Source organism: Miniopterus schreibersii (genome assembly GCF_964146895.1).
Source record: "Miniopterus schreibersii genome assembly, chromosome: 17".
Classification (NCBI taxonomy): domain Eukaryota; kingdom Metazoa; phylum Chordata; class Mammalia; order Chiroptera; family Miniopteridae; genus Miniopterus; species Miniopterus schreibersii.
In genome coordinates this window covers 290,525-315,803 of record NC_138117.1, presented here as the reverse complement: position 1 = coordinate 315,803, position 25,279 = coordinate 290,525, and the positions used below count along the sequence as shown (strand labels likewise).

General features: G+C 43.4%; 1 protein-coding gene across 3 annotated transcripts; it reads right to left on the bottom strand.

The window, feature by feature from the left end:
* Positions 1 to 691: 691 nt before the first annotated feature.
* Positions 692 to 24,522, bottom strand: NBN (nibrin). Of its 3 annotated transcripts, none has more exons than XR_013997421.1 (16): positions 24,217 to 24,522; positions 23,264 to 23,394; positions 21,663 to 21,811; positions 21,116 to 21,275; positions 19,378 to 19,481; positions 16,340 to 16,457; positions 15,585 to 15,778; positions 13,581 to 13,678; positions 11,558 to 11,687; positions 10,504 to 10,779; positions 8,486 to 8,903; positions 5,605 to 5,676; positions 4,287 to 4,533; positions 2,590 to 2,703; positions 2,003 to 2,052; positions 692 to 850 (listed from the first exon to the last, which is right to left on the bottom strand). XR_013997421.1 is itself a non-coding variant. In XM_081116430.1 (16 exons), exons 1-16 carry the CDS (start codon positions 24,251 to 24,253, stop codon positions 820 to 822), a joined length of 2,238 nt encoding a protein of 745 aa, XP_080972556.1. In that variant the 5' UTR covers positions 24,254 to 24,522; the 3' UTR covers positions 692 to 819. The 3 variants fall into 3 exon arrangements, 2 of the variants coding, with proteins under 2 accessions (XP_080972556.1, XP_080972557.1); XM_081116430.1 differs by having other exon boundaries at positions 4,287 to 4,442; XM_081116431.1 differs by lacking the exon at positions 24,217 to 24,522 and adding an exon at positions 23,600 to 23,828 and having other exon boundaries at positions 4,287 to 4,442.
* Positions 24,523 to 25,279: the final 757 nt, after the last annotated feature.

Sequence of the window (25,279 nt, the reverse complement as noted above, 5' to 3'; positions counted from 1 at the left end):
GATAAAAAGACTAACCCTAAAATATATGACAATGTTACATTGCAAAGCTTGAAATCAAAGACATTCATTTTTTCTTACCCCTTTAAGGTAGAAAGAAAACAATCTTACTATTTGTACTTTATAGATACAGAACTCAGGTCTCAAAGCAGAGCGACACCCAACTCAGTAAGACCAGCAGATAGGTCTTTACCTTCTAGTGAGATTCATCTGCAAGGTTGATGGTCTTCACACTGTCTCCAGTTCCCAGTACTAGAACCTGTGGTGACATCACCCCAGAGTCCACTTCATCCAGGTGACGCCGGCTCAGGGAAGACCACTGCATAATGGAAGAGAGATGTGATAGGCCTACAGTCTTCCGACCTATGCAGTGAAAGAGCGCAAGGTGCAGAACACCCATCGTTTTCATAGGAAACTATTTAAAGATGATATGCAAAGAAGTTTGAATAGGCATTAAAATCTGGAAAGACTCGTAAGAAACAAGCATCGAGGATTTTTTCTGATAAATGGAACCAACAGCTGGGACAGGTGGGAGATTTTTAATCCTTAACCTTTTATACTTTTAGGCTGATGAACTGTGACTATTAACTACTCAAGGAGTAAAAACCAAATTCAAGAGTGAAAAAAATTACCATGAGAGATGCGATGACAAAGACTGAAAACAAACCACACTACTTGTCACACACGAAAGAAATGGAGTTTTTTGCGTTTTATTTAACTAAATCGGGCCGCAGAGTATCTAACTCCAATCCTGGTATCCAGAGGAAACAGGAAGGAATGCTGACGGAATGTTTTCCTGCGGCGGCTTCATAAAACCCTTGGCTATCTTCTCCTTTTTACACTAGGATTGTATCTGCAAAGAACGAAATGGGTTAAGTAATATCTAGATAAATGATGGCATTTCTTTCACTTTTAAATTTAAAGGGCTTTCAAAATAGAGGCACACGTTAGCAACAGGAGAATACCATGTCCTTAGAACCAGGTACTAAGCACTGGCATTTTTATTTCCATTTATCCTTTTGGTGTTACTTTAATGAAAATTTGCTAAAAAATACAGCAGCAGCAAAAAAAAATCTATGAAAGTATTAAAATAATTAACAACAAAAAAAGTTTAAAATAAATGCATGTTTATACTTATTCCAGCATGGCTTTGGTTTCTCCCCTCCCTCCCCAATTTAAAGTATACCATCTGCACAAAAGAGCAATAAATGAGCCTAAAATATAATTACTTCACACAATTTTCTACTATAAGAAACAACTGTAGCTGGTCAACCAGGTTGTCTCATTTGACTACTTATGAAAAATCAGCACTATCAACATTCTGACCAATGACTCATATTGTTGATAATTAAAACAATCAAATTGGCTGTAAAACAGACTCAAAAATCTACCACTACCTTTGTTTTGCCTTTAAGTAAGTTTGGGAAAATGTTACTCTCCCCGAACCAGTATCTACCTACAACGTAGTATTTTGAGTATTTTAAAGTGAATTACTATAAGGTTTGTTGGGCCTGTTATAAATACTGAAAATGTGTTAAGTCAGAATTAAATTACAATCACCCATTATAACTCTAAGCCTCCCACAAAAACCTGCTTTGAACTTCTAATCCAGCCTCTTATTTTTATACTTGTGTCAATTAAAACTCAACAAATGGTCTTGTATTTTACTTGTCTTAATTCAAAACCCATTCATTCATAACTCGACTCAGTTGAAAATCTTACACATTTACCAGCCAAATTCCCCCAGCTCAGGAGCCTTTGAGCTGAGTGCCCATACATATTTTAAATACCCTGTGGTACAGTACAACCGAGTCAACCCCAAACTTCGAAGCTATATCCAGCAACCCAACTAAGGTGCTCACATAGATAAAAGACGTGCATATGTTTTAAACAAAACATTCTTTAGGTGAAAGGACTAAGTCTAAGAACAAAAGAAAAATATTTAATTTCTATGAGTAGAACTGAATTTTACATCTCTCAAGAAAAAGCTGAAATTCAACTTTACCTAAAGAGATCATCAGCAAGGGACTCTTCTTTTGCATGCTGATTTTGCACCTGTGAAGATAACGCACTTTCAAAGGATTGCTCACCTCCCTGGACTGCTCAGCTGCTCTCCTACAGCCCCTGCTCTGGTTCTCTCAGCCCTTCTCTCTGCTTCTGCTGTGTGATCCTGAGTCAGTTCCTGAAGTTTTCTTTGATTTAGTACATTTTCATTCTGTGCACTGAACATAATTCTTTGAACTCTATCCAACCTGAGTGGACTTTTGAAAGATTGTGAGATGTAGTTCTCCCAAACCCTTAAAAAATGCCAGTCACATGAGGATTTCTATTTCTTAATACCATCCTACTTAATGTTTTTACTAAGATATGTAAAATAAAGCTGATGTTTCCTTCCTGATTTTTCTTTACTGTATTATAACTTTAAAATCACCATCTCCTGCTAGGAAGGCTTTAAGAATACTTAGGATAGTAACACTAGCAGCTTTTTGACAGCTGCTTGGTGAAAATCACGTGTCTTCCCATGTGTGTGCTAGACTCAGCTATACCCGTGAGAAACGTGACGAGTTAATTTCATTTAACAACCCTACTAACCTCCATTTCCTGCCTCAGCCACTCTTCTAATTCTGTATTCTTTCGCGCATGATGTGCTATGAGATCTGATCCTCCAATGATCTGTGGAAGTTTTCCTGCTCCGGGAAACTGGACCTGTTAAGTAGTAAGGTTAACAAATTAAGACCATTTTATAAAAAGCTTAAAAAAAGCAAGGACTGTAAATTGTGCAATGCAAGTGCCAAAGACGTGTACACCCTGTAAATGGCAGTGCATGAGCCGGAGCAGTAACCGTGAGAGCCCTGCTGTTGCCCTGTTTTTTGTGACTGTTATGCCCAGATTTAGATGCATAACCACAACTTGTGCACAAAGAGAATTTAAGGTTTTGAATCTGGGGGTTTTATTCAAAAGTGACATCAGCACGTCATCCACCAATTACAGCAACTCACGGTGACACCCTATAGTTTAAAGTATCATACTGTGTTCTAAGGATTTCAGAGCTGGAGTCCTTTCCAGCACTTGTGGATGCTCACATTTGCACAGCCCTAGCAAGGGATGCTAGAGACAGCAACAGTTCATACTTTTAATAGCAGGGCACGTATGGGAGGCAACCGATTGATGGCTCTCTCTCCCTTTTTCTCTCTCTAAAATCAATAAATATATCCTTGGGTGACAATTACAAAAAAAGGTGCCCCTGTGCTCTTCACGAGCCTCAGCTGTGGGGAGGGAAGGGTACGTGAGCCACATGATGGAGACATCCCATCTGTCACGCCTCCTTTTTTTTCCTTATATATATCTTTATTGATTTCAGAGAGAGGAAGGGAGAGAAAAAGAAACATCAATGATGAGAGAGTCGTCACTTATCGGCTGCCTCCTGCATGCCCCAAACGGAGATTGAGCCCACAACCCGGGCATGTGCCCTAACAAGGAACCGAACCACAATCTCCTGGATCCCAGGCCAATGCTCAACAGCTGAGCCACGCCTGGCCGGGCCTTCACGCCTCTTAAATGGAGTTCAGAACCCTGCAGGGCCTGCCGAAGAAGGCAGAAACTAATTTAATTGAGAAATGTTACCAGCAGCTCACATGAGAGAGAAAAGTTCCCACACCTCGTGGCCACAGCAAGAATATCACAGATCATGTTCCAGGGAAACGCTGTTTCCACAGAAACCGCTTTAAAAAAAATTACTCCAAGATTCTCATCAAATGCATAAGCAAAAGGCAGCGTCAGCAGGTTTACAGATGGAAGCCAATATCCTGGATAGACAAGAATCAGGTGAGCACAGATAAAATAACGTCCTCCTAAGTTCCTAGAAGGGGAGGAACGAGGGCCTGATGGTAATGCTGAGAGTACATGTTTATATTTTATTTCCTATGTGCATGTAATCATAAAATGCCTAGTTTTCTTACTGAATGTGCTGTTATTTTCAACAAATCTGTTATCTTCATAAAGTCCTGTGTTAACCCCTTCAGGTAGTCACAGATCAATGTTAGAAGTGAGAGGACCCCATCAATACAGCCAAGCACCTGCTCGTTATGGTGGGAAAACCACGTAAACACGCACTGGAAAGACTAGCTGTTTTATATATTAACTCTAAGTTCATGTCTTAACTGTTTAAAGCAGAAGAAACCGCATCCGTTTTCAACATGAACTGCTTCTACTACTGGTCAGCATCAGCAGTATTTCTACAACCATTTCAAACACTGCTCTCTCGTGATGTTTGTTACAGAAATACGTACCTTTCTGAATTTCTTGAAATTCTTCAGTCGACCATAATCACCATTCACACTGGGTGCACTTCTGGAGGCAGAGCTGCTCACCACCAGGGATCTAAATTCAGTCAGTAACACCCTCCTGGGAGGCGACTCGCCACCATCCTGGAGCCGGTCATCGTTCTTACGCGGGGTGAGGTGGATGGACAGCAAGAAACGAGCAAAAGGAAAATCACTTGTCATTGAGGGATCTAAACTTAAAAAGTCCAAATATCTGAAAAAACAGTTAAGAAGGTTTATTTCTGGCATCTGAACTCTGTATTTGGAATCAAATCATATCTATTTCAAAACCAGAAAATTATTTATTCAAGTGCTTTATAACTTTAGAAACATTTATATCATACTAACCTGTAACAGGAAGCATGTAGTATTTTAAAAACCATATAGTATCTTAAATTTAGTAGTCTATTTTAATAAATATCATGTCAATGAACAATGTATCTTATATATATTTTCTTGGCAAGAAATTCTGCTGCTTCTCATTAAAACCGCACTCCAAGATTATTATACAATCCATTCCACAAGTTCTTATCTACACTATTTAAGCTTTCTTGGATTTTCAATAATTGTCATTTTTTATTGTTTGTGACACTTCAGAAAAGTCAATAATTAATTCTGGACACACTACCTTCTGAACTAAAAGCCACTTTTTCACTCTGGACTAATAGTTACTAAATCAGCCTGAAGATTCCCTCTTGGGGCCAACTGAGAGTCTCTGTATCATTTGTTGTTAACTAACAGTTAGTTACACATCAACACTGCTACAGCTGCTCACCCGACCATCTCAGTTTTTAAACTGCTTCATATATTTTCATAGGGAAGCTGCTAACAGGACTAAGATATAGACAGGCAGGGAGAGAAGAAAAGACTCATTGGGTAGTGACAGACTATAATCAGATCTAATAAAATAACAACAGCCTCATACTCTGGTGTGCTGTGTTTTAGAGTTTAGAAATTTTCACATCCATCATTCTACTTGATAGAAACAACAGCCCTGGCAGGAAAGTGTCGATTTTATAAATGAAAGACTTGAGGTTCACAAATGTGAAAATAACTTGTTTGAGGTCACTGTCTATGGAGTAGAGGGCAAGGAATTACACCCAGGCTTTTCTCCATGTTCTGTCTGCTGTATCGTGGTTATAAGGTGATCCACCCATTTCCAGAGGAGGCACAATTATGAGACCTAAATGCAGAAAGAGACTCAATCCTAATAATATACAATGACAGATATGAGATGATGGTCCACTGAAGTCAAGTCTTTAGAAAAAATAAATAGTTTACTCACGGATGGTTCTTCTTTAGTTGACCACAGTAATTCTTTCTTGATCTCACATTTCTTCCCATTTTCATTTTCTTGCTAAAAAAAAAAAAAAATTATTCAAAGGAGTTATAAAATGGTACCTTTCTAAAAACCTCAGTGATATTCATGCCCCTGGCCAATTATTGACTTTCAAGTATCTTTTCTAGAGAAACTACGAGATGGGAACAGGAATATATGTAGGAAATATACTGTAGTATGAGTTAGTCATAAGAGCAAAGAGCTGGAAGGAATCTAAGTTCCTATAAGTTATATATACGGAATATTTAATAATAGAAACGATCGTAAGTGCATAAAAATGGCTACAAAATTACATTAACAGTGGATTCGAGTTTGTAAAATATGATTTAAAAAAGGAAACATCAAAATATTAACTATAGTTATCTGCAGACAGGATTATCAGCAAATTGTCTTTTTTTTATTTTCCATATTTCTACATTATATATTACTTTTACAGTTAAAAGTAAAAACACTTTTAAGGGATTCTATCTATGCTTAGAATTGAATTTTAAGTCACCCTTAATCCAAGAGGAAAGAAACAGTTACTTTAATTATTCAAGATGTTCATCTGTAATTAACTGGAGACTGCCTTGTATACAATCACACTCTCCTTTCACATTCCTATGTCCAGACCACATTCTAAACAAAAGCGATTACACAGATGGCTTTCTGTGACTAAAACCACAACCACTTCCAGCCAAACTGTGGCCACTGTGAGCAGTGGACCAATCTTGGAGAAAAAGAAAAAAAAGGCTATTAAGAAAAAAGATTAACAGGTAATAGGACAAGATAATGAGAGAAAGGAAACAGAAATGTATCAGGAAAAATCAAAGAAACACAGGAGGAAAGGGTACCACCAGGCAAATGCATTTCCAAAGATGTGGCCACAGTAACGTAACTGGGGCCTGACTTTCTAAAGACTAAACACTGATAATAGTATGAGGCCTAGACGGAGTTTCTGAATCAGGCTGGAGCTAGCGGGACAATGTAGATTCACATGATTTTGTTAAACTTGGCTGGGACTCATCCCTTGGATCTCACCGCATGCCACACTAGGCTAACTTAGCTCTCCACTGCACTGGCAATTGCTCCACAAGGGGCCACTTGGTTCAGTTAATCTCTTGGTAAAGTGAGAGCTAATCTTCAATCTTGACAATAAAAGCCCACTCTGTCTTACGTTCTTGATCTGGCTAGAGGGTGCCTCAGTGTCCATTCCTTCTCTTCCTCACAATGACGAGTTCGTGAGGGATGACCGACCACGTGTCAAGTGTAAAGCATCTCCCAGACTCTCCTGGAGACAGAGTGAGGGATGGATAGGAGTGGTGTAGCCCATGACTCAATTCTGGCCAACAGCCCAAGATATCAAATAGGGTTTCTGAGGAAGCATTAGAAAGCGGAAAGGCCTTTGTGCTGTGCTCTCCCCACCGTGCTTCCTCCGTGGAACGTCACAGCGACGACGGGAGCAGGAAGGTAGACTCCTGGGAAATCAGCAGCGTGGAACTGCCAAGCAGCTCTGCTTACCTACTTCTGGGCTTCTTTTTATAGGGAAAAAAATAACCATGTCTTATTTAAGCCACTGATTTTAGAATTTTTAAAGATCTCAAAGGAATTCTAACTAATACGAGGGAACTTTTTCTGGGAAGAAAACTGGATGTTCTGAGTTAGGACCTCTGGGGCTCTCATCTGGGAAGCCACACCTAAAAAGCTCACCACGTGATTCTTGCAGTTGCTCCCCAAGGGCATCTGGGATTTACTCCTAAGAAATAAGTAATGAGGACTCTCTCCTTCGTGTGGAGATGCCAATATATAGGCTAAACAGGACATATACTTTTTCTTTCGATAGCAGTTATCCATTTACATAGTGCTTGATACACACCAGGTTTTCAACAACCACTGTACCTCCCAATCACGTAGTCCCGATCCTTTACTAGGTCCTGTCCTCACCCAGTAGCCGTTTATAGGTGGGGATGACCAGGCACGGCCACGAATGAGAGCAGAGCTAATGGACCTGGGTGGGAGATCAGAATATTAAGTTTTGATTTCATGAGATCTGTGCTCTCACTCACCTAATGAGCTAACTTGTCTACATATAGTAGGCAATTTACTGATGCATGAAATAGGGAGTAATATGAAGCGTTTTCTTAGACCAAAGTGGGCAAAGACATTTATCAACGTGTGAAAATAGGACAGGACATTAAAGACCAAAATGGAAAAAAAAAATTCCTAGTGATGTTTTACATGTTTTATCCTAAAAATTTATTTTGTAGGTACTTTGTTTCACTACCCACCCTCATCTTTGTCTTCACTTCCTGTTTTAAGGCATCTCCTGTACTTACATTCATGGCCAACGTCTGACAGAAGAGCACAGCCTAGAAATCCATTAAACAATGAACAAGTTTCACTTGCTGTCATTTCTTACATACTGTCAGAGTCACTGTATTTTTAACATCTACCTTATCAACCCACAAACTCTTATGCTTAATACTGACTATTGAAGATATTCTTTTCAAGGAAACTAACAGATGCTCTCACTGTCAATACAAATATCTAGAACACTTTTTAACATTCTAAGTTTCTACTTGCAGTACTTTTCATTAAAAAATGTTACTTATGATGCCCGACCAGCGTGGCTCAGTGGTGGAGCACTGACCTAGGGTCCAGGAGATCACAGTTCGATTCCTGGTCAGGACACATGCCCCGGTTTTGGGCTCGATCCCCAGTAGGGGGCGTGTGGGAGGCAGTTGACTAATGACTCTCATCATTGATGTTTCTCTCTCTGTCCCCCTCTCCCTTCCTCTCTCCGAAATCAATAAAAACATACTTAAAAAAAAAAAAAAAAGTTACTTACAGATATTTTGTTACTTTCCGGCATTGTTTCACCATTAAAGGAGCCATTTGATTCTATATCCAATCTTGGCATTTTTCTAATTTTGGCATCTTCTCCTTCTAACTGTGGTTTTGTGTCCTTGAGTAACTCTTCCAGTACTTCATTTTCTATGGCTAAATCATCAATTTTCCTTTTTTCTGATCCTAGATTTTCTGTAGGAAGAGACTTCCTGGCAGAAGGTCTCAGAGTGGGCTCTGACTCCACACCGGTAAATAAGCCGTCTGGGTCTTTCCCCACGGGCTTGTGCTGAGACAGATGCTGCCCCTCGTCTCTCCACACTGGGGGTGCAGCGGGCTGTGTCTGGTCTGTCAGAGAGCCAGACACTTCCCCTTTTGCCAGCTTAGACGAAGACGCGTCTGGGTTCTCCTCATCCCTTCCCCTTAGATTTGAAAAAGGGGGAAAAACAAGACAGACAATGAGCACAGCTAACTAATTCAATACTCACCCCTCCCGCGTTTAATTCACAATATGCTTGGTTTTATTAATTAACATCACTGGAAATAAAAAAGACATCAGAGCACAGTACGTAATTCATGTACACAACACTGCTCTGAGAGGACTGACCAACCGTGCGGCTGAAACCACACGGAGAGGTCTACCTCTGCCAAAGCAGCGGGAGATGATGACGAATCAATGTGGAGAACAAATGTAAAAACACAAAGGATTTGCTGCCAGGGAACAGCAGCTTACTTTATACTGTAGGGATTTGTGGGCAGGGAAAAAGCACCTTGAATAAAACCTGATGGGTTAGTGAGCTGGATTCAAGACAAGGGAGTCAGTCAGAGGGGCTAATCCAGAACATTCTACAGACCACACACGGCAAGTGCCATGTGACTAGGCATTTTCTAGACAACGCTGTACTGGTCATCCCGTAAGTACTGAACACTGTTCATGTCAACCACACTGAGGCCCATGGAGGAAACAAAGCTCAGTCTCTGCTCTCCAGGAGTCTACTGGTTCACAATGAGCTGGGAGAGTCAGATGATATTTTAATAATTCTCATCTAAGGTCAGGGACTGGACAGGCCAATCAAGAGGTTTTTGCAACAACTGAGGTGGTCAGAGTTGGAACCAGAGAGCTAGCAACACAAACAGAAGGAAAGGGAGGCATTTACAAGACATTGAAAATAGGAATCAAACTACTGGTTTGGGGGGACAGAGGAGAGGCAAAGTAGTGTGAACTAATGAAAAAAATACACATTCTGTCACAGAGAAGAAATGATTTCAGGACTATCATTTGGGAAAACAGCAGGAAATTCCTGTGGAAAAGTGAAGCTTAAAGGATGCATCAGGGCCAAATGTACTGACCCTCAGTAACAGCATCACAAAGCCCTGCCGGCAGGTTACATAGGATGAAAGCAGTGGTGGGAGGAAAGTGCCTTAGAAAAAGGTAAAGGGCAGGTGAGAGGGAAGAGCCAGGACGGACCGCTGCTGCCACACAACCAGGAAAGGCCGAGCGAGGCTCAGGGGCTGCATGCTGCCAACAGGCCACTCGCGCTGACAATGTGTCAGTCAGTGTCACCTTCAAGGACGCCAAGTCAAGATGAAATCTGCCCATTTAGAAATATCTCATACAGTAAATGGGAGCAGTGACAATCATCCTCTTTTCTGAGAAGTTTAACAGTAGCAAGAGAATGAAACTGAGTCGAGGAAAGGTTTTAAGAAATGAAACGGAGCTCTCGATGACAGAAGGGGGCCCAGAAGACACTAAAGCTGGTAGAAACTGAGAGAACACTGACAGAGCAGGTCCTGCCTCAGGAAAGGGAGAGAGGCCTGCCAGGGAACCAGCAGGCTAAGAGGCAAGCGCAGCCAAGGAAACAACAGATGAGCTACGGCGCAGAAGGAAAAGGGGAGGGCGAGTACATCCAGCGCAGTGAGGGAGCAAGGTGAAGGCCCAGCTTCCCACAGACTGACCGCCACTCTACAACCACATAACAAACATCGGAGCTTCTCAGAGACGCAGGTGGCTGTGTGATGTACCTTTTCTTGGTGGCTGGTTGGAAGTAGTTTCGGATAGAGTTCGTCTGCAGCTGCTGGGAAGCCCGATCTCTACCTCCATTTACACCTGGGAGCTTCACTGGTGAGAGCTGATAGTTTGGGATTTTTGTCCTAACTAGAACATTTGCTCCTACAGTAGTATTATCAGAGCTTATTTTGGGGGATTCCTTTATAGTGGATGTCTCTTGTGAAGGCATTCTGAATTTTTGTTCCATTCTGGAGATTTTTGTTTCTTTTGGCCTTTCACTCAAATCCATACTGTAGCAAAAGGAAAGAATGCAAGGCAATCGAGTTTACAGCAGTTTTTATCCAGAAACGAAGTCCTTTAGGTAGTACTAATGCAACAAAGCTTGAGAGCGTAACTATCTTTGGACAGTAATTCAGTGACTGTTTTACTCTCCTGTGTCAGAGATGCTCCCTGAGGACAGTGACCCTCCCCTCCCCTTCCTCACCCTGAGGCACACTGTCAGGCAGGCTCTGCTAGGAAGCACCGCCAGGCACACCTGGAATACCAACCCAGTGTCCCCTTATAAACTAAACGAGGGGAGAATCCTGGGTAATTTTTGTTTGGTTTAAATTTTTTTAATTATTTCCATGTAAAAAAATTAAAAATGGAAAATCACAAAAAGAATAATCTTGATCCTTCCTGTGTCATGCAATAGGGCATCCCAATCACTTTAGATGAACTCGTGGTGTATTCCAGCCAGACGGCAGTCTCTTCAATAGAGCTCAGCCCTCGAGTGCCAGGAAAATATTTTACACACACACATACTCTTCTACAATGCATGGCTGAATATACACAGCCTTTGCTTTCCTTATTTCACAGAAAAACAAGTAACCTGTCATTCAAGTGACTTTCAAAACTTGGTTTCTCTTTAAAAAGTTATATCTGGTCTCAATATAAAACATGGTGCAGAACACTGAAATGTCATATATAGTGATATCATAAGTATCTTTCAATATGAACAGTTCATTATGGATAATTTAAAATAAAATACACTGTGTTAATTATCTAGATCAGCCAGGGATGCTTTACCACGTATCTCCTTGCTCCGACTCTGTGTTGGCCATACACGTCACAGAGTTCATGGGGGCACTCGACAGGAACTCCTCTTTGACTGACAAGCCCTGGGAAGGGCTCGGCCCTGGAGTCATCATCCTGGATCCTGTAGATCACACACATCAAAGGAAGAACACAGCTGCTGGACACAAGAGGGACCCTCTGTCACTCACCACTGCCACCCTGTGTCATCTGAGGGAACTAACCAGGTAAGAAGCACACGGCTGTCTCCAGTCAGTGGAGCCAACAAATACTTAACGAAATGGCCTCTGTAACGAGCTTATCTAAACGAAACCATTTTATAGCTACATCACATCCTTCATAGTAAAGAATTATCAAGCTCAATAAAAACAATCAACTTAAATTCTAACTCAAATAATACTTACTTCCTCATAGAAAGTGTATCTGCCCTACCATTACACAGATCAAAACCAACCTAAGTTTTATTTTTAGAAGGAAAACACTATTTGAAAAAATACATAAACAGTTTTAGGCAAATTTTTGGCTATTACAGAAAACCACGATGACTTCATCATTTCAGTTGCTAGGATGGCAACTTAACCCAAGGTCCCCTCTCCTGGCGCACGTCCCCTGAACCCCTGCATGGAAGCAGGGCCTCCTCTCAGCTCCCACATACCTACATATTGTCACTGTACTCACTATAACACACTTACCTCCTGCTGCGGGACCTACATTAGTGAACCTCCCTGTGCCGGAACCTCCTATCAAACTGGGAAACTGAAGGCACAATGAATGAACTGACATGTGGACAGCACTTGGAAAATGCCTGGAGCACAGCAAGCACTGTGCAGGTGTGAGTGTTACCTGCAATGCACCGCTCACCTGTGACTTTCCCTTTAGACTTAAAGCAGGGATGGTCTGCCCATTTCTCTGTCTCCAGTCCCTGAGCAACGCTTGGTATAGTGTGAATATAAATAAGTTAATGGAAGTAAATTGGATTTATTAAACACATAGGATGTGTTTAATGAATGCTTACTGCTGACTCCAAATTCAGATATTTAAGGACTTCTGCCACTTTCCTTATGTGACCACCTTAGAAGTTCACTGGTATTTCCTTCAACACACATATCCCTAAAGCTCATTTCTGCTTGCACAGAAGTTTACAGATAATAATAATTATGGATGCTTATGTAATCACTAAAAGAAACATTTATAAATGGAATGGAATGACCCAGAGTAACTGATGTTTGTCAACAGTAAGATTATTTACAATGTTCTCCTTCCTAAAATACCAGAAGGCAGGGATCTGCTCTGGTCTGCTCACCTCTTTACTCCGAGTGTCCAGAATAATTATAGGTATGTAACAAATGCTCAATAAATACTTGTTGAATAAGTAAATGGATGACTATAGGAGGGGAGAGAGAGGAGGAGGAGGGAGAGGGACGGAGACACTCATTCTCTCTGTGCCCCCAAACTGCTACCTTCTAAAATTGTAAGTCAGACCCACCTATGAATACGTACGAGAAGTAATGCTACTAATTACAAGAAAAGAGAGTTCCTCAGGAAAATATCAAGGGTCTAAAAGCAAGCAGGAAAGAATAAATAAATTGTCGTGATGGCAACATTAGCTTATTTTGAAGAAAAGTAGGGCAACGTGTGTTAGCTGACAGCAACCGCCCCCAGTCACGACCACCTCACTGCGTTTTAGCCTCTCCTCCTACCTGGCCCTAACAGAACTATCAGAGCATCTGTTTGCTTGCTTATTAACTGTCTGAATCCCACCTGCAGAATATGAACTTCAGTGTGTCAGTTAACTTGTCTACTTTACTCACCACTGTATGTTCAGCACTGACAATGGTGCCCAGTACACAGCAGCCACAAATATTTACCAGATGAGTAAGTGACTGAACGGAGGTGAGTTTTGAAAGACGCTGGAAATGGTCACCCGGCAAGTACACAGTAATGTGCACATAGCCTATCATCAACTTACATAATAAACAAAGTTAATGGAGAGTCAATTAAATGACACTTGAATTACCTGTGCTGGGCTGTCCTCGAGGGTCACAGTAATTCTCTGTAGTCATGAAAATCACTGCCAGTCCAATTTCTGCTTCAGGAATAGGTCTAAGACCCTGCCTATTAGAATAAAATGGTGTAAGTGTGAAAATATATTCCAACTAACAAATTTATTAACGTGATGTCAAGCTGAAACTATCTTTTTCCACCCCCCAAGAGGTCCAGCAATTTTATGGTATGGAGGGAATTTCAGATACACAAGTGCTGGCTCACTCACTGAGCAAGGCTACCAGGGCAAGTCCACCAGGTTTACTAACTTCGGTATCACCTGTAAAGGTCTAGAGCGAAGGATGTAGAGCCTTCAGTTCTAAATTCTGTAACTTGCAGAAAAAGAAAATAGTAACACCCAGATGAAGCAATAAAAAGGATTTTTATAAGCAAATCTATGATTACTAAAATCCTGAGAGAAAACATAAGAGAGAGAAAGAAGCAGAGGGGAAGGAGAGAGAGTACAAAGAACCATGTATAAGCTGAATCCACGTGTGTTATGATATAAAGTTTAGTAAATCAAATCATTTTACCAAATTCACATGTGTTGAGGAATCTTATTAAAGGAATCTTTATGGTGAACCTATCTTCTGTTATTCTGTAATGTAAATAATGACTGACTTTATAAAACAAAAATAATTTAATATAATGCTATATAGAAACTATACCACAAATTTTAAGAACTACAAAACTTTTAATACTCATTGCAAGATACTTTAAGTGGCTGCATTAGTTTATATGGTCTTTTTCAGATGCTTTAACATTTGTTTTTTGAATGTATTGACTGGGTTAACTTACAGTTCAACTGTAAGTGCGATTATAATAGTATAATACTAAAAAAAGGTTTTACAAAGTATTATAAACAAGTGACCACATATACCTACTTACAATTCAGGTAATTCAAAATTGTTATTTTATTACCCTACTAATGTTTTTGAAACTTTAAATACTATGAAAATTCATTAAAAAGATTAGTATAAAATAAAATTAAGACATTTTAAATACATGTTTAATTATAGTGCTATGCAGACACTACATCATCTTGGGTGGGGAAACGGTGGAAACACCCCATTAAAGTCAATAGTGAGATATATGTGGCTACCTCACTACTCCCTTCCAACACTGCTCCAGAGGTCCCAGTGGGCACACAGCAGAGACAGACAGGAGAGAGAGGTATCAGAGACATGAAGATTAAAAATAGGATAGAAATGTCATTATTTACAGATATGGTTTATACAAAAAAGACTACAGATGAGTTATTAGAAACACAAGGGGAGTCAAGCAAGGTGGCAGGAAAGAACAGTACCTAAATTTCAGCTGAATTTATACCCATCAACAGTCAACAACTAGAAGATATACTTAAAGAAACATCATATACTTATATTACACCTACCACAGATATAGTATATGTAGTATCTAGGCAGACCTAATAAGTGGTATGTAAGATCTCTACAGAGAAATTATAAAAACTGTTAATTCTCCCCAAATTGATTTGTGGATTCAATAAAATTCCTACTCAAATTCCCAACAAGGTTTTTGAAAAGATGATTCTGAAATGTATACAGAAAAGTAAAGAGCCAAGAATAGCCAGGGTGCTCCTGAGGAAGAGCAGAGGGAGAGCCTGTCCTACTGCACGTGAGGATGTTAATGTGGTGTTGGTGTAAGGTGGACATGCTGACCAGTGGAGGCTAAAGCCAAACCCCTCCCATGTGTGTGGAGCTTTGGTATAAACAGAATCCATTCCAGGTAGATGAAAAAAAAATTAAAAAACAAAGTATCAACATACTAGTAAAAAATATTGGTGAATAATCTGATCTATGAATAGAAAAAGATTTCTTAAACAAAATACAAGTACCACCTATAATAAAATCTTTGCAATAATTACTGTATACACTTTTCCACTGTCATGTAGAGTGCACCAAAAGTTCCATGTAGCCACCTACTTGCATGATTTTTACTAAGAGAGAATAGTAAATACCTCTGGAGCATGTCCATAATCGAACGAATCCATTTTTTCTGAGAGTCAGAAACTAAGGTCTGCGAATCTGTTATTCCTACATCTACAACACAAGTTCCAGGAGCCGAGAAGAAACTATGTTCTTCTTCATTTTCTTCTGTTACCAACCTAGCATCTCCTCCTCCAAGAACAACTGCTGAACTTAATTTTTTATGCTAAAAATGGAAAAGAGAGAAAAGTAATAAAATAGCCACAATTAATTTCCTGAGCATGTTCTAAAAATTGTAAGAACTTGATTTGGTAATAAAATGAAAGAATTGACATAGAAGATCATGCTCCTTGAGAAGATGATCCAAGCCTCTAAGCCTCGTTCTGAGACAACCCCTGGCTCACAGGTGCCTGCAGCCCCAGAGCATCACACTGTCTCCAGGGCAGATGGGCAGGGCTTCCCACAGCAACAGAGATCCTGGACCCCACTTCAGCACACAAAGACAGTCAACATCTGTTTATTAACCCAAGTTAAAACGTAAACCAGATCCCCCCTACCCTCAACTTACATATTCACATAAACTTAACAGGCCAACTGACAGATGTTAAGGAACATTATAATCATATACATGAACAACAGGCAGGTGCTGGTGCCTGGGCAGTTGTTTATTTGATGTCACACTTCTGCACATAACCTTGAAAGAAAATGCATTAACAACTACTGAAAACAGTACTAATTTGTCCTCATGTGTAATGTTTCTTTAGGAAAATTTAGCTTGTAACACTACCTGCTTGGCATTCAGAAATACAAATGTTTTCCCTCTGAAGATCTGTTTTCTTTCCTGCCGTCCTGACAGATCAATATTTTTACTCCCAATGGCTGGCTCATCAATAGGTGGGTAAAAACTGTAAAAAAAAAAAAAAAATTTAAAGTATATTCTAATTATAAACTACTCTGTATGCATGCCACTAAATTTGTAAATGGAGTAGCTCTTTAGACACTAGAAAGCCTTAATTTCCATAATACCATTATTTTTTTTTTTAAAGTTTTTATCTGGGACAAAAATGACAAAAAGTACCTAAAAGCTTTTTCTAGAAATATATAATCCAAGGGTAGACAATTGTAACAAGCTACAATTAAATATATATATATATATGACTCATGTTACATGAATTAGAAAGGCTGACAGAGACATCATCCACAAAGATCAGAGCCTGTCAGCAGCGTGTTTGCTTAGGAACCAGTAGGTATTAACAGTGTTGGTACTCGATTTCTGTGAGCTTCTATAAGTGTTTTGTTATGGAGCTCTTTGGAAAAGCTCAGGAAATTAAGACTTACATTATTTTGTCAGTTTAAATAAAATTTCCAAAGTGAGGTTTAAAAATATAATCTTTTAGCTCTTAAATTAATGCTATAAAAACATCTTAATCATCCATGGAAACGGGAAAAAGAAGAAAATAGAGAGGAAAAAAAAAAATCCACAGATAATCCTTAAGCCTCTCATGAGTCCAGTTTCAACTTTCTACATACTCAGATCTGTTGCCACAGCTCTTCTTGAGTGACCAGCCTTTCAGCTTACCTCTCCCTTATAGTAAAAATTACTGATGTCCATGGGTCACGGAGGCTCAACACTGTCAAACTCTCAGTTCTTCCCAACTTGATCCAACGCAATCCCAACAAAACTACCAGTGAGTTATTGTGTGGATACTGAGATTCTGAAGTTTATATGGAGAGGGAAAAGACCCAGGACAGCCAACAAAGTTGGAGAACTGACACCACCTCAATCCAAGACTCACTGCAGCTACAGTGATCAAGACAGTGTGGTACTGATGAAAAAATCAACAACACTGGGTTGGGCGCAGGAAGCTTAAACTCTGCCTTCCCCTGTCTCCTGGTAACAGTGCAGAGGCACAGACATAACTGCACCAAAAGGATGGTGCTTTTTGTGAGAGAAAAATGATGCAGTCTGTAGTCTGCATTCCTAACTCAAACCCAGGACTAGTTAGGTGTTTCTTCCAGAACCTAGAGAGGATGTAGGTACGAAATAAAAAGCCAGGACGGTGCATTTCATCTCCCTTCTGAAACCCATCCTGCTACTCCAGTGTAACCTTTTTTCTATTTCATAGTTGAGTACGCAGTCAAGTAAGTATTCAGTGAGCATCAAACGGATCACAATAGGTGTAGAAACTGATAAAGGGAAGAACTCTGCATTTTAAAATAATATTAAACACCTGATTATCAATTGCCATTGTCAAACATGAGCTAATGCAATAGTCCTTCCTGGTGAACAATGAGTCCAGAGTTACCAGACAATCTCAAGGCAAGAATGTCTCAGTGCAGACATCTACGTTAATGAAGTCATAAACTGAAGCCATAAAAAAATTACGTCGAGCCAAAGAAAAAATACCCGAGAATCTGAACAGTAAGTAGGAATCAACAACTAATTTTAAAATCTCTAAGACCACAAAACATTCTCAGCGGCAGCCTTTCAGACTCCCCACTCCCACATAATCTGGAATTAACAAAGGCTTACTATCTGTAACAAGGGTGATTATTTACAGGATTTATCAACTCCCCTAAGGAGGTTCATAAGTAGGCTTCATAGGGAAATGTGATTCTGTTGAAATACCATGCTAGTTAGGGGTATGCAAGTGAAGTTTCATGTTCTCAGAGGGTCTGGGACTCAAAAAAGGTTAAGAATCATCTATTTTAAAATCTAATGATCTCTTTCCACAGCCCAGAAACATTATGTTACCTGTTAACAAGATTATAAGATACAAGAAACCTCCCAAATCAAAATAAAAAACAAAAAGAAAAACCTGATTTTCAGTTACTTCTAAAAGCAGGTCCATATTGTCAGGTATAAACAGTCCTTTAAAAACCCTGCACTGGGCAAAATACCCCATACTAGCTAGTAATATTTTAAAATTAGAAATACTTAACTTGAATAATATTTTCGATTTTCTAACCTCTTCAAATATTCGAAGCTGTACTATAGAGATGAGCTTATAAATGTACTATAATCTACTGACTTATTTTAAGCACCATGCTCTTGTGCAGATGACTGAAACACCCACCATTTTAGCCATTAGCATTTTAACCATACAATCTGAAAAAAATCCAAATATCTTCCTCAACCACAGTTTACATTTCTTCGAACATTATTAATACCATATCATTTAGCCTGGTGGTTCACAAATTTAGCAAAGCAACTAAATAAGTAAATAAATAAAGCAAGCTAGCTATTATGAACCTTCCCAGATATTGCAACGAGCAATAACTTTTCTTTTAACAAGCACCTACTATGACGCCAGGCTATGTGCTCAGACTTTGTATATACTATTACGTAAAATACCCAACACTTACACTAGTAGTAATAACCCTAAATACTTAAATCCTCAGCAGGACAGGTATTGCTCTCAGGAGAAACGTGCTCCATTCCCGGGCCCGGCTGCTGTTACTGTTCTCCCCAGGACCATGTGGCTCTGGGACAGGCTGCTGCTGCACCACAATCCAGGGAGTGTCCAAGTGCAGGACCCCAGGCACTGGTCCATGTGCTCTGCAGATGGCACCTCTGTGCTGGTCACTGCCCTTCAGTGTTTTTCTTTAAATACTGGCACATACGTAACACTTGTTTCACCAACATAAGAAACAACCAACAAAGAATCTGGGGGTCCTTTCTTTACATACTAACAAAAAACTTCACTAATAAAATTGAACTATAACCTTATAAACTGAAAGAGTCATTAAAGAAAGAATTAACTTAAATTAGTGCTATCATACTTCATATGTCATATTTTATTACATTTAAAGTACACAAAATACCTTTCAATTTGTGGAAGCTGTTTCTTAGACTGAACAGCTTTAAGAAATTCAGTAAAATACTCTGGCTTTACAATGGGACATCCACAAATGAGTGCACATATTGTCTGAAAAGAAGAAAATATATGTGAATACCAATACTCATGCTAGCTTTTTTTTTCTTTATCCCCACCAGAGGATATGTTTTCCATTAATGGTCAGAGACAGTGGAAGGCCATCGATTGGTGGCCTCCTGCATGTGCCCCACCCAGGGCCGGGGATCAAGCCTGCAGCGGAGGTGCGTGGCCTTGACAGGAATTAAACCCGAGACCCTTCAGTCCTCCGGGCCAACACTCTAACCACTGGGCCAAACTGGCTAGGGCTGAACTAAATGTCCTTTAAGTTCTATTTTGTTCTAACATTCAATGATTTTAAAAACATAAGGTAACCTGTACTTTTGGAAACTTCACCAAAAAAAGGAATGACAAGGTTTTCTTTTTTGGCACATGACTGATCAGAAGTATTGAAAAGGACAGCTCTACGAGCCTTTGTTGGTGTATATCCAGGACTCCCTGATAGGGAGAGCAACAGGGTGGCCGTCGGATGTGTCACTGGAAGAGTGTGTGCTCTGGAGAATGGGTGCCAGTTCCCAGGACTGTCAAAGACTTGGCTCCTATGTCATACCTGCCAAGCAAGGGCACGATTACCTCTTCTGTTTCTCAGGCACCTTGACATCTTAGAGTCCACACGTAAATATTCTGATCACTGTAAGGGTGCATCCCAACTGTAAACTAACAGTGGACTTTTGATTTATGAATCTATTATCTGTGGTATACCAGCATAAATTAGTTCTCTGCTGAATTTATAAATCAATTTAACAAACTTGGGAAGATGACATGATCCTTGGTCAAAGATAACCCTAAGATACAAGTTTGACACGAGGTTCAATCTGAGCAGCAAGTCCTTCTCTGTAACACTTCTGTAGCTATAATACACACATTCTGACTTAATTAATTATATTAGATATTAAAGGATTTTTCTGTCAGCTAATAAAGGAATCTAAATATCTGTTGCTTTTCACTATAGATATTAACCAAAAACAATCCTACATATGTAGGATCACCTGTTTAAAAGCTGAATCACCTCTCAATGTCTTTTTTCAGTTGGCTTTGGATATAACCAAATCGGATGAAGATGAAAAATCTGAAGACATCCCAAAATATATCACTGTTTTAATGAATAGTCAGCATCTTCTAAAGATACATCTTCTAAAATCTCTAGGTTGTAAGATGCATTAGGGTAATATTAAACTACAAGAATTTAGGAAGTATTTGTGATTAGGACCTTAAACCAAATAAGAACATGAGAAGACAGAGACTGGAGGAAAACAACTTGATGAGACAGGAGATACTAATTTTGAAGACTGACAGTTGCTCTCTAGCCCCTTTGCTCTTAGGCTGAACACACAAGCTATACACTGTATAAATTTCCTGGTGTACAGATAATGTAAATCATTTTTTAAAATGATAAATCAGTATCTGAAATGTAAGTCTATGTGCTTCTGTTGTCTCACATAAAAAATACGTTATCGAAAAGTCATTCTAGCCTAAATGGTATACAAAGGCATGGGATCAGCATATATAAATCTACAACAGTTCTGATGGGTTTAAAGTAAATCACTTTAAAAACAAGGAGGATAGCGGGCGAGTAAGCTTAAATTCACCGAACTCATTTTAACATAATAACAACGCATTTGACCTACTTTAATGGTAACTTTAACTGACATCATGACAAGGTGAGTGCATTCTTCTGTCCAGTTGTTTACGGTAAGTCCTCCAAGCTGCAGGATGGCTTGATTTAAGGCAGTTTTCCCAGAGACGTCTAAACAAGAAGAGCATGCAACCAAAGGCTCATACTCCACTCTGCGAATGAAAATGAGCTACGTGACGTTGTTGTCATAGGTACAGTGGTGGCAAATTATACAACTTTAAACATGTTATTTTAATTTTTACGTATTACTAAGCCGTCTAACTAATGAAATCATTGGTCCCTAAATCTGAATTTGCAATTAAGACAAAACAACAATCAAAGTTAATATTATACTTGAACCTACGGGAATCAAGGTTCCCAGGGTCCAAACTCTTCCTCCCTCTGGTCACTTCCTATGACTGACAAGACCCACTGACCACATGCGGTGGGAAGTTCACCACTGCACTAAGTAGAAACTAAATTAGACTAACGTGTCCTTTAGAATGTGATTAGTACAAAATAAAGCACTCCACTTTTACATCAATTTTTTAAATCCTTACCTGAATTTACTTTCAAACACTCCAAAAGTAACTCTATCCCCTGCCCGCAAAGTTTGGCAAAGGCCATTCTGCATTTTTTCCTCATTAACAAAGGTGCCATACTTAGAATTATCTTTTATTGTCAATGTAGGGATTTCCTGTGTTTGACTCTGGAAAAAGAAAAAGAACCAACAATAATTTAAAGCACTTACCGCTCAGTAACCACTGAACGAGGGGCTTCTACCTGTGAGGCCGGAGCCGCCGACCTAATGTCGCGGCTCGGCTCCCTCGCCCCCGCCGCGGGCCACGCAGCTGTGGGCACCTCTGCGTGGTCCTCTCGTCACCCGAGGTCGTCACTAGACCAACCGCCCAACCCAGGCTAACTCGGCCGCTGGCAGGAGCGGCGGGCTGGGCAGCAGCTGCCCCCGAACGCACCAGCCGCGCACACCCGCCCCGCAGGGTCGCGCCGCGGTCAGGGCCGCCCGAGCCCGTTAACGCCGCACAGTCACTGCCCGCCCCGCGCGAGGCACGCGGGAGACTCAATGGAGTCTAAGTAACTAGACATAGATACGTCCTACTTCCTCTAAGTCATTACACTGTAAGCTTCAGATATCAAAATACACAACTACCCCGGCACCGCCGGCAGGATGTACTCAATTTTTTAACAGTGAAGAAATCCAGCCCCGGCCTGGTGGCTCGGCGGCGGGCGCAGGTCCCCGAGGCGCCCGGGGTCGCGGGGGGACCGGCGGGCGGGTGCGGGAGGCCGCCCCCCCCCGCCCCCCTGCAGCACAGTGACCAGCACGCCCCCCGCACCTGGAGGCCGGCAGGAGGCTGCCCCCCGCGGCCCCCCTGCAGCACAGTGACCAGCACGCCCCCCGCACCTGGAGGCCGGCAGGAGGCTGCCCCCCGCGGCCCCCCTGCAGCACAGTGACCAGCACGCCCCCCGCACCTGGAGGCCGGCAGGAGGCTGCCCCCCGCGGCCCCCCTGCAGCACAGTGACCTGCACGCCCCCCGCACCTGGAGGCCGGCAGGAGGCTGCCCCCCGCGGCCCCCCTGCAGCACAGTGACCTGCACGCCCCCCGCACCTGGAGGCCGGCAGGAGGCTGCCCCCCGCGGCCCCCCTGCAGCACAGTGACCAGCACGCCCCCCGCACCTGGAGGCCGGCAGGAGGCTGCCCCCCCCCGCCTCCCTGCAGCACAGTGACCAGCACGCCCCCCGCACCCGGAGGCCGGCAGGAGGCTGCCCCCCGCGGCCCCCTGCAGCACAGTGACCAGCACGCCCCCCGCACCTGGAGGCCGGCAGGAGGCTGCCCCCCCCCCGCCTCCCTGCAGCACAGTGACCAGCACGCCCCCCGCACCCGGAGGCCGGCAGGAGGCTGCCCCCCGCGGCCCCCTGCAGCACAGTGACCAGCACGCCCCCCGCACCCGGAGGCCGGCAGGAGGCTGCCCCCCGCGGCCCCCTGCAGCACAGTGACCAGCACGCCCCCCGCACCTGGAGGCCGGCAGGAGGCTGCCCCCCCCCCCGCCTCCCTGCAGCACAGTGACCAGCACCCCCCCCCCCCCCCCCCCGCTCCCGGAGGCCGGCGGGCGGGGCGCCCTGCCAGGCGGGGGACCGGGACGCACCTGGCTGGGCGCGGGCGGGCGGGCGGTGAGCAGCGCGTGGCTGCGGCTGATGGACGCGTCGTCCGCGAGGAGGAGGGCGCAGTTCTTCCTGCCGACCGCGTACTCGACGCCCGTCAGGAGCCGGAACGGTTCTGGAAGCGGAGAAGGCCGGTGACCGCCCGGGCGAGCCCCGAGGCGGGCGGGGGCCCGCAGCCTCCCCGAGGGCGCGGCAGGACCACCGCGCGGGTGGGCGGCGCGAGGGCCCGAGGCCCCGGCTGAGGCTACCGCGCCCCCGCCCCGCCCCGCGCGGTTCAGGGTCCAGGCGCCAGCCCCTGGGAAATACAGCCCCTCGCGAACCCGCGGCCGCGAGAAACGCCGGTGCCACGGGAACTCGCCCTGGCAGAGCGCGAAACCCGGCGCCGGGCGGAGGGAGCGGCGGGCGGGCCTCCGGGACCCCGGGCCCGCGCCCAGGACACCGCCGCGGGCGGGTGTGGACGGCGCGACAGGCGTCCCGCCACCGCAGCTCCTCGCAGCCGGCGCCTGCGGTCTCCTCACGCTGGGCCCGCGTCGGCCCGCGTCGGCTCGCTCCGCCGGCCGCCACCCCGCAGGGGCCGCCGTCACGCAGCCGCCGGGCCACGGGGGGCGGAGAGGACCGCGGGCCCCACGCCCGGCGAGCCAGGCGCCCCGCCCCGCCCCCGAGCAAGAAGCCCCGCCTCCCAGCGAGGAGCCCCGCCCCCGAGCAAGAAGCCCCGCCTCCCAGTGAGGAGCTCCGCCCCCGAGCAAGAAGCCCCGCCTCCCAGCGAGGAGCCCCGCCCCGCGCAAGACGCTCCCCCCCCCCAGCGCCCGACGCTCCGCCTCCCGCCGTCGCCGGAAGGAGGCTAGAGGAGCAGGACGGAGCCGGAAGCGCTCCTCAGACCCGCTCTCCCCGGCACGTCCCTGGGGCCCCGGCCCTGACCACCTTCCTCCCGCCTCACCTCGCGCCGAGCCCGCGGCGGGGAGCAGCTTCCACATGACCGGCCTCCGCGTCGGGACGCTGTGCGGCCGCTCGCAGCTGACAGACACTTGCCGCCGCAGCGCCTGCGAACTCGCGGGCTCCGTGACGTGCGCGCTCCCGGGACCGCGCCTGCGCGGGAAAAGCGAGCGGAGGGCGGCGGGCGCCTGGTCGCCACCTGGTGGCCGGGAGGGAACTGCGCAGTCTACGGGCGTCGGCTGCGTGAAAGGTCCTGGAAGCACGGATCCCGGTTTAAGGTGTTCGCCAGTATAAGATTATCTGCATTTTTCTGATTGTGAATGGATGGAAATAGTTTTAACAACTACAAAGCAACGTAAAGAAACTTCATACCTAAAGACACTAACGTATTAACCACTTATGTAATAACATGCCTTTGCAATTTCTTAAATTGCAGTCATTCCTTTGTATGGATCCTAATGATGGTGATAATGATGATGAAGATAAGGATTTCACCCCGTCAACTTACTATTTTTACTCTTCTCCAAGTACAAATCAACCTCTTCTACTTCTCTGTTTCATAAGGTCGCGCTCTCATCTTAATCAGGGGTTGCATTAGTTTCACTTCCACTTGGACCTGAATGTTGCAGGCGCTCCTAACTCTCCAGGAGCCCCTAACCCTTCACCACCCTAACCCTTCACCACCCCCCTGCGCCCACCATCCCACATCCTGCACCGGACAAAGTGAACACCCTACAGCACACTTCTGGTCATAGAAGTTCTGGTTTTCAGGAGCATTCTGTAATGTGACAAAATGCTCTAGTTATTACGTCTGTGTCTGTTGGCACAACGGTAGGCAGTAAGCAAATGGGCTAAAATAGAAAGACCCAAAAGAGACCCACACATATAAATTAATTTAATTTTCAAAAGTAATAATACAGAGCAATGATGGAAAGGTTTTGTTTTGTTTTCCAATAATGATACTGGGGGCATACTAGTTAACACTACAGAAGAAACGAAGACAGACCCTTCCCACACATACAAAAAATGGATCATAAATCTAAATATGACAGTAAAATAAATATTTT

Excerpts from the sequence above, each read along its gene's own strand:
- NBN (XM_081116430.1), bottom strand. The coding sequence starts at position 24,253 with ATGTGGAAGCTGCTCCCCGCCGCGGGCTCGGCGCGAG. Across the intron at positions 21,276-21,662 it reads GTGTTTGAAAGTAAATTCAG|AGTGGAGTATGAGCCTTTGG; the intron begins GTAAGGATTTAA and ends TTTCATTCGCAG. Across the intron at positions 2,053-2,589 it reads GGCTGAGGCAGGAAATGGAG|GTGCAAAATCAGCATGCAAA; the intron begins GTTAGTAGGGTT and ends TTATCTTCACAG.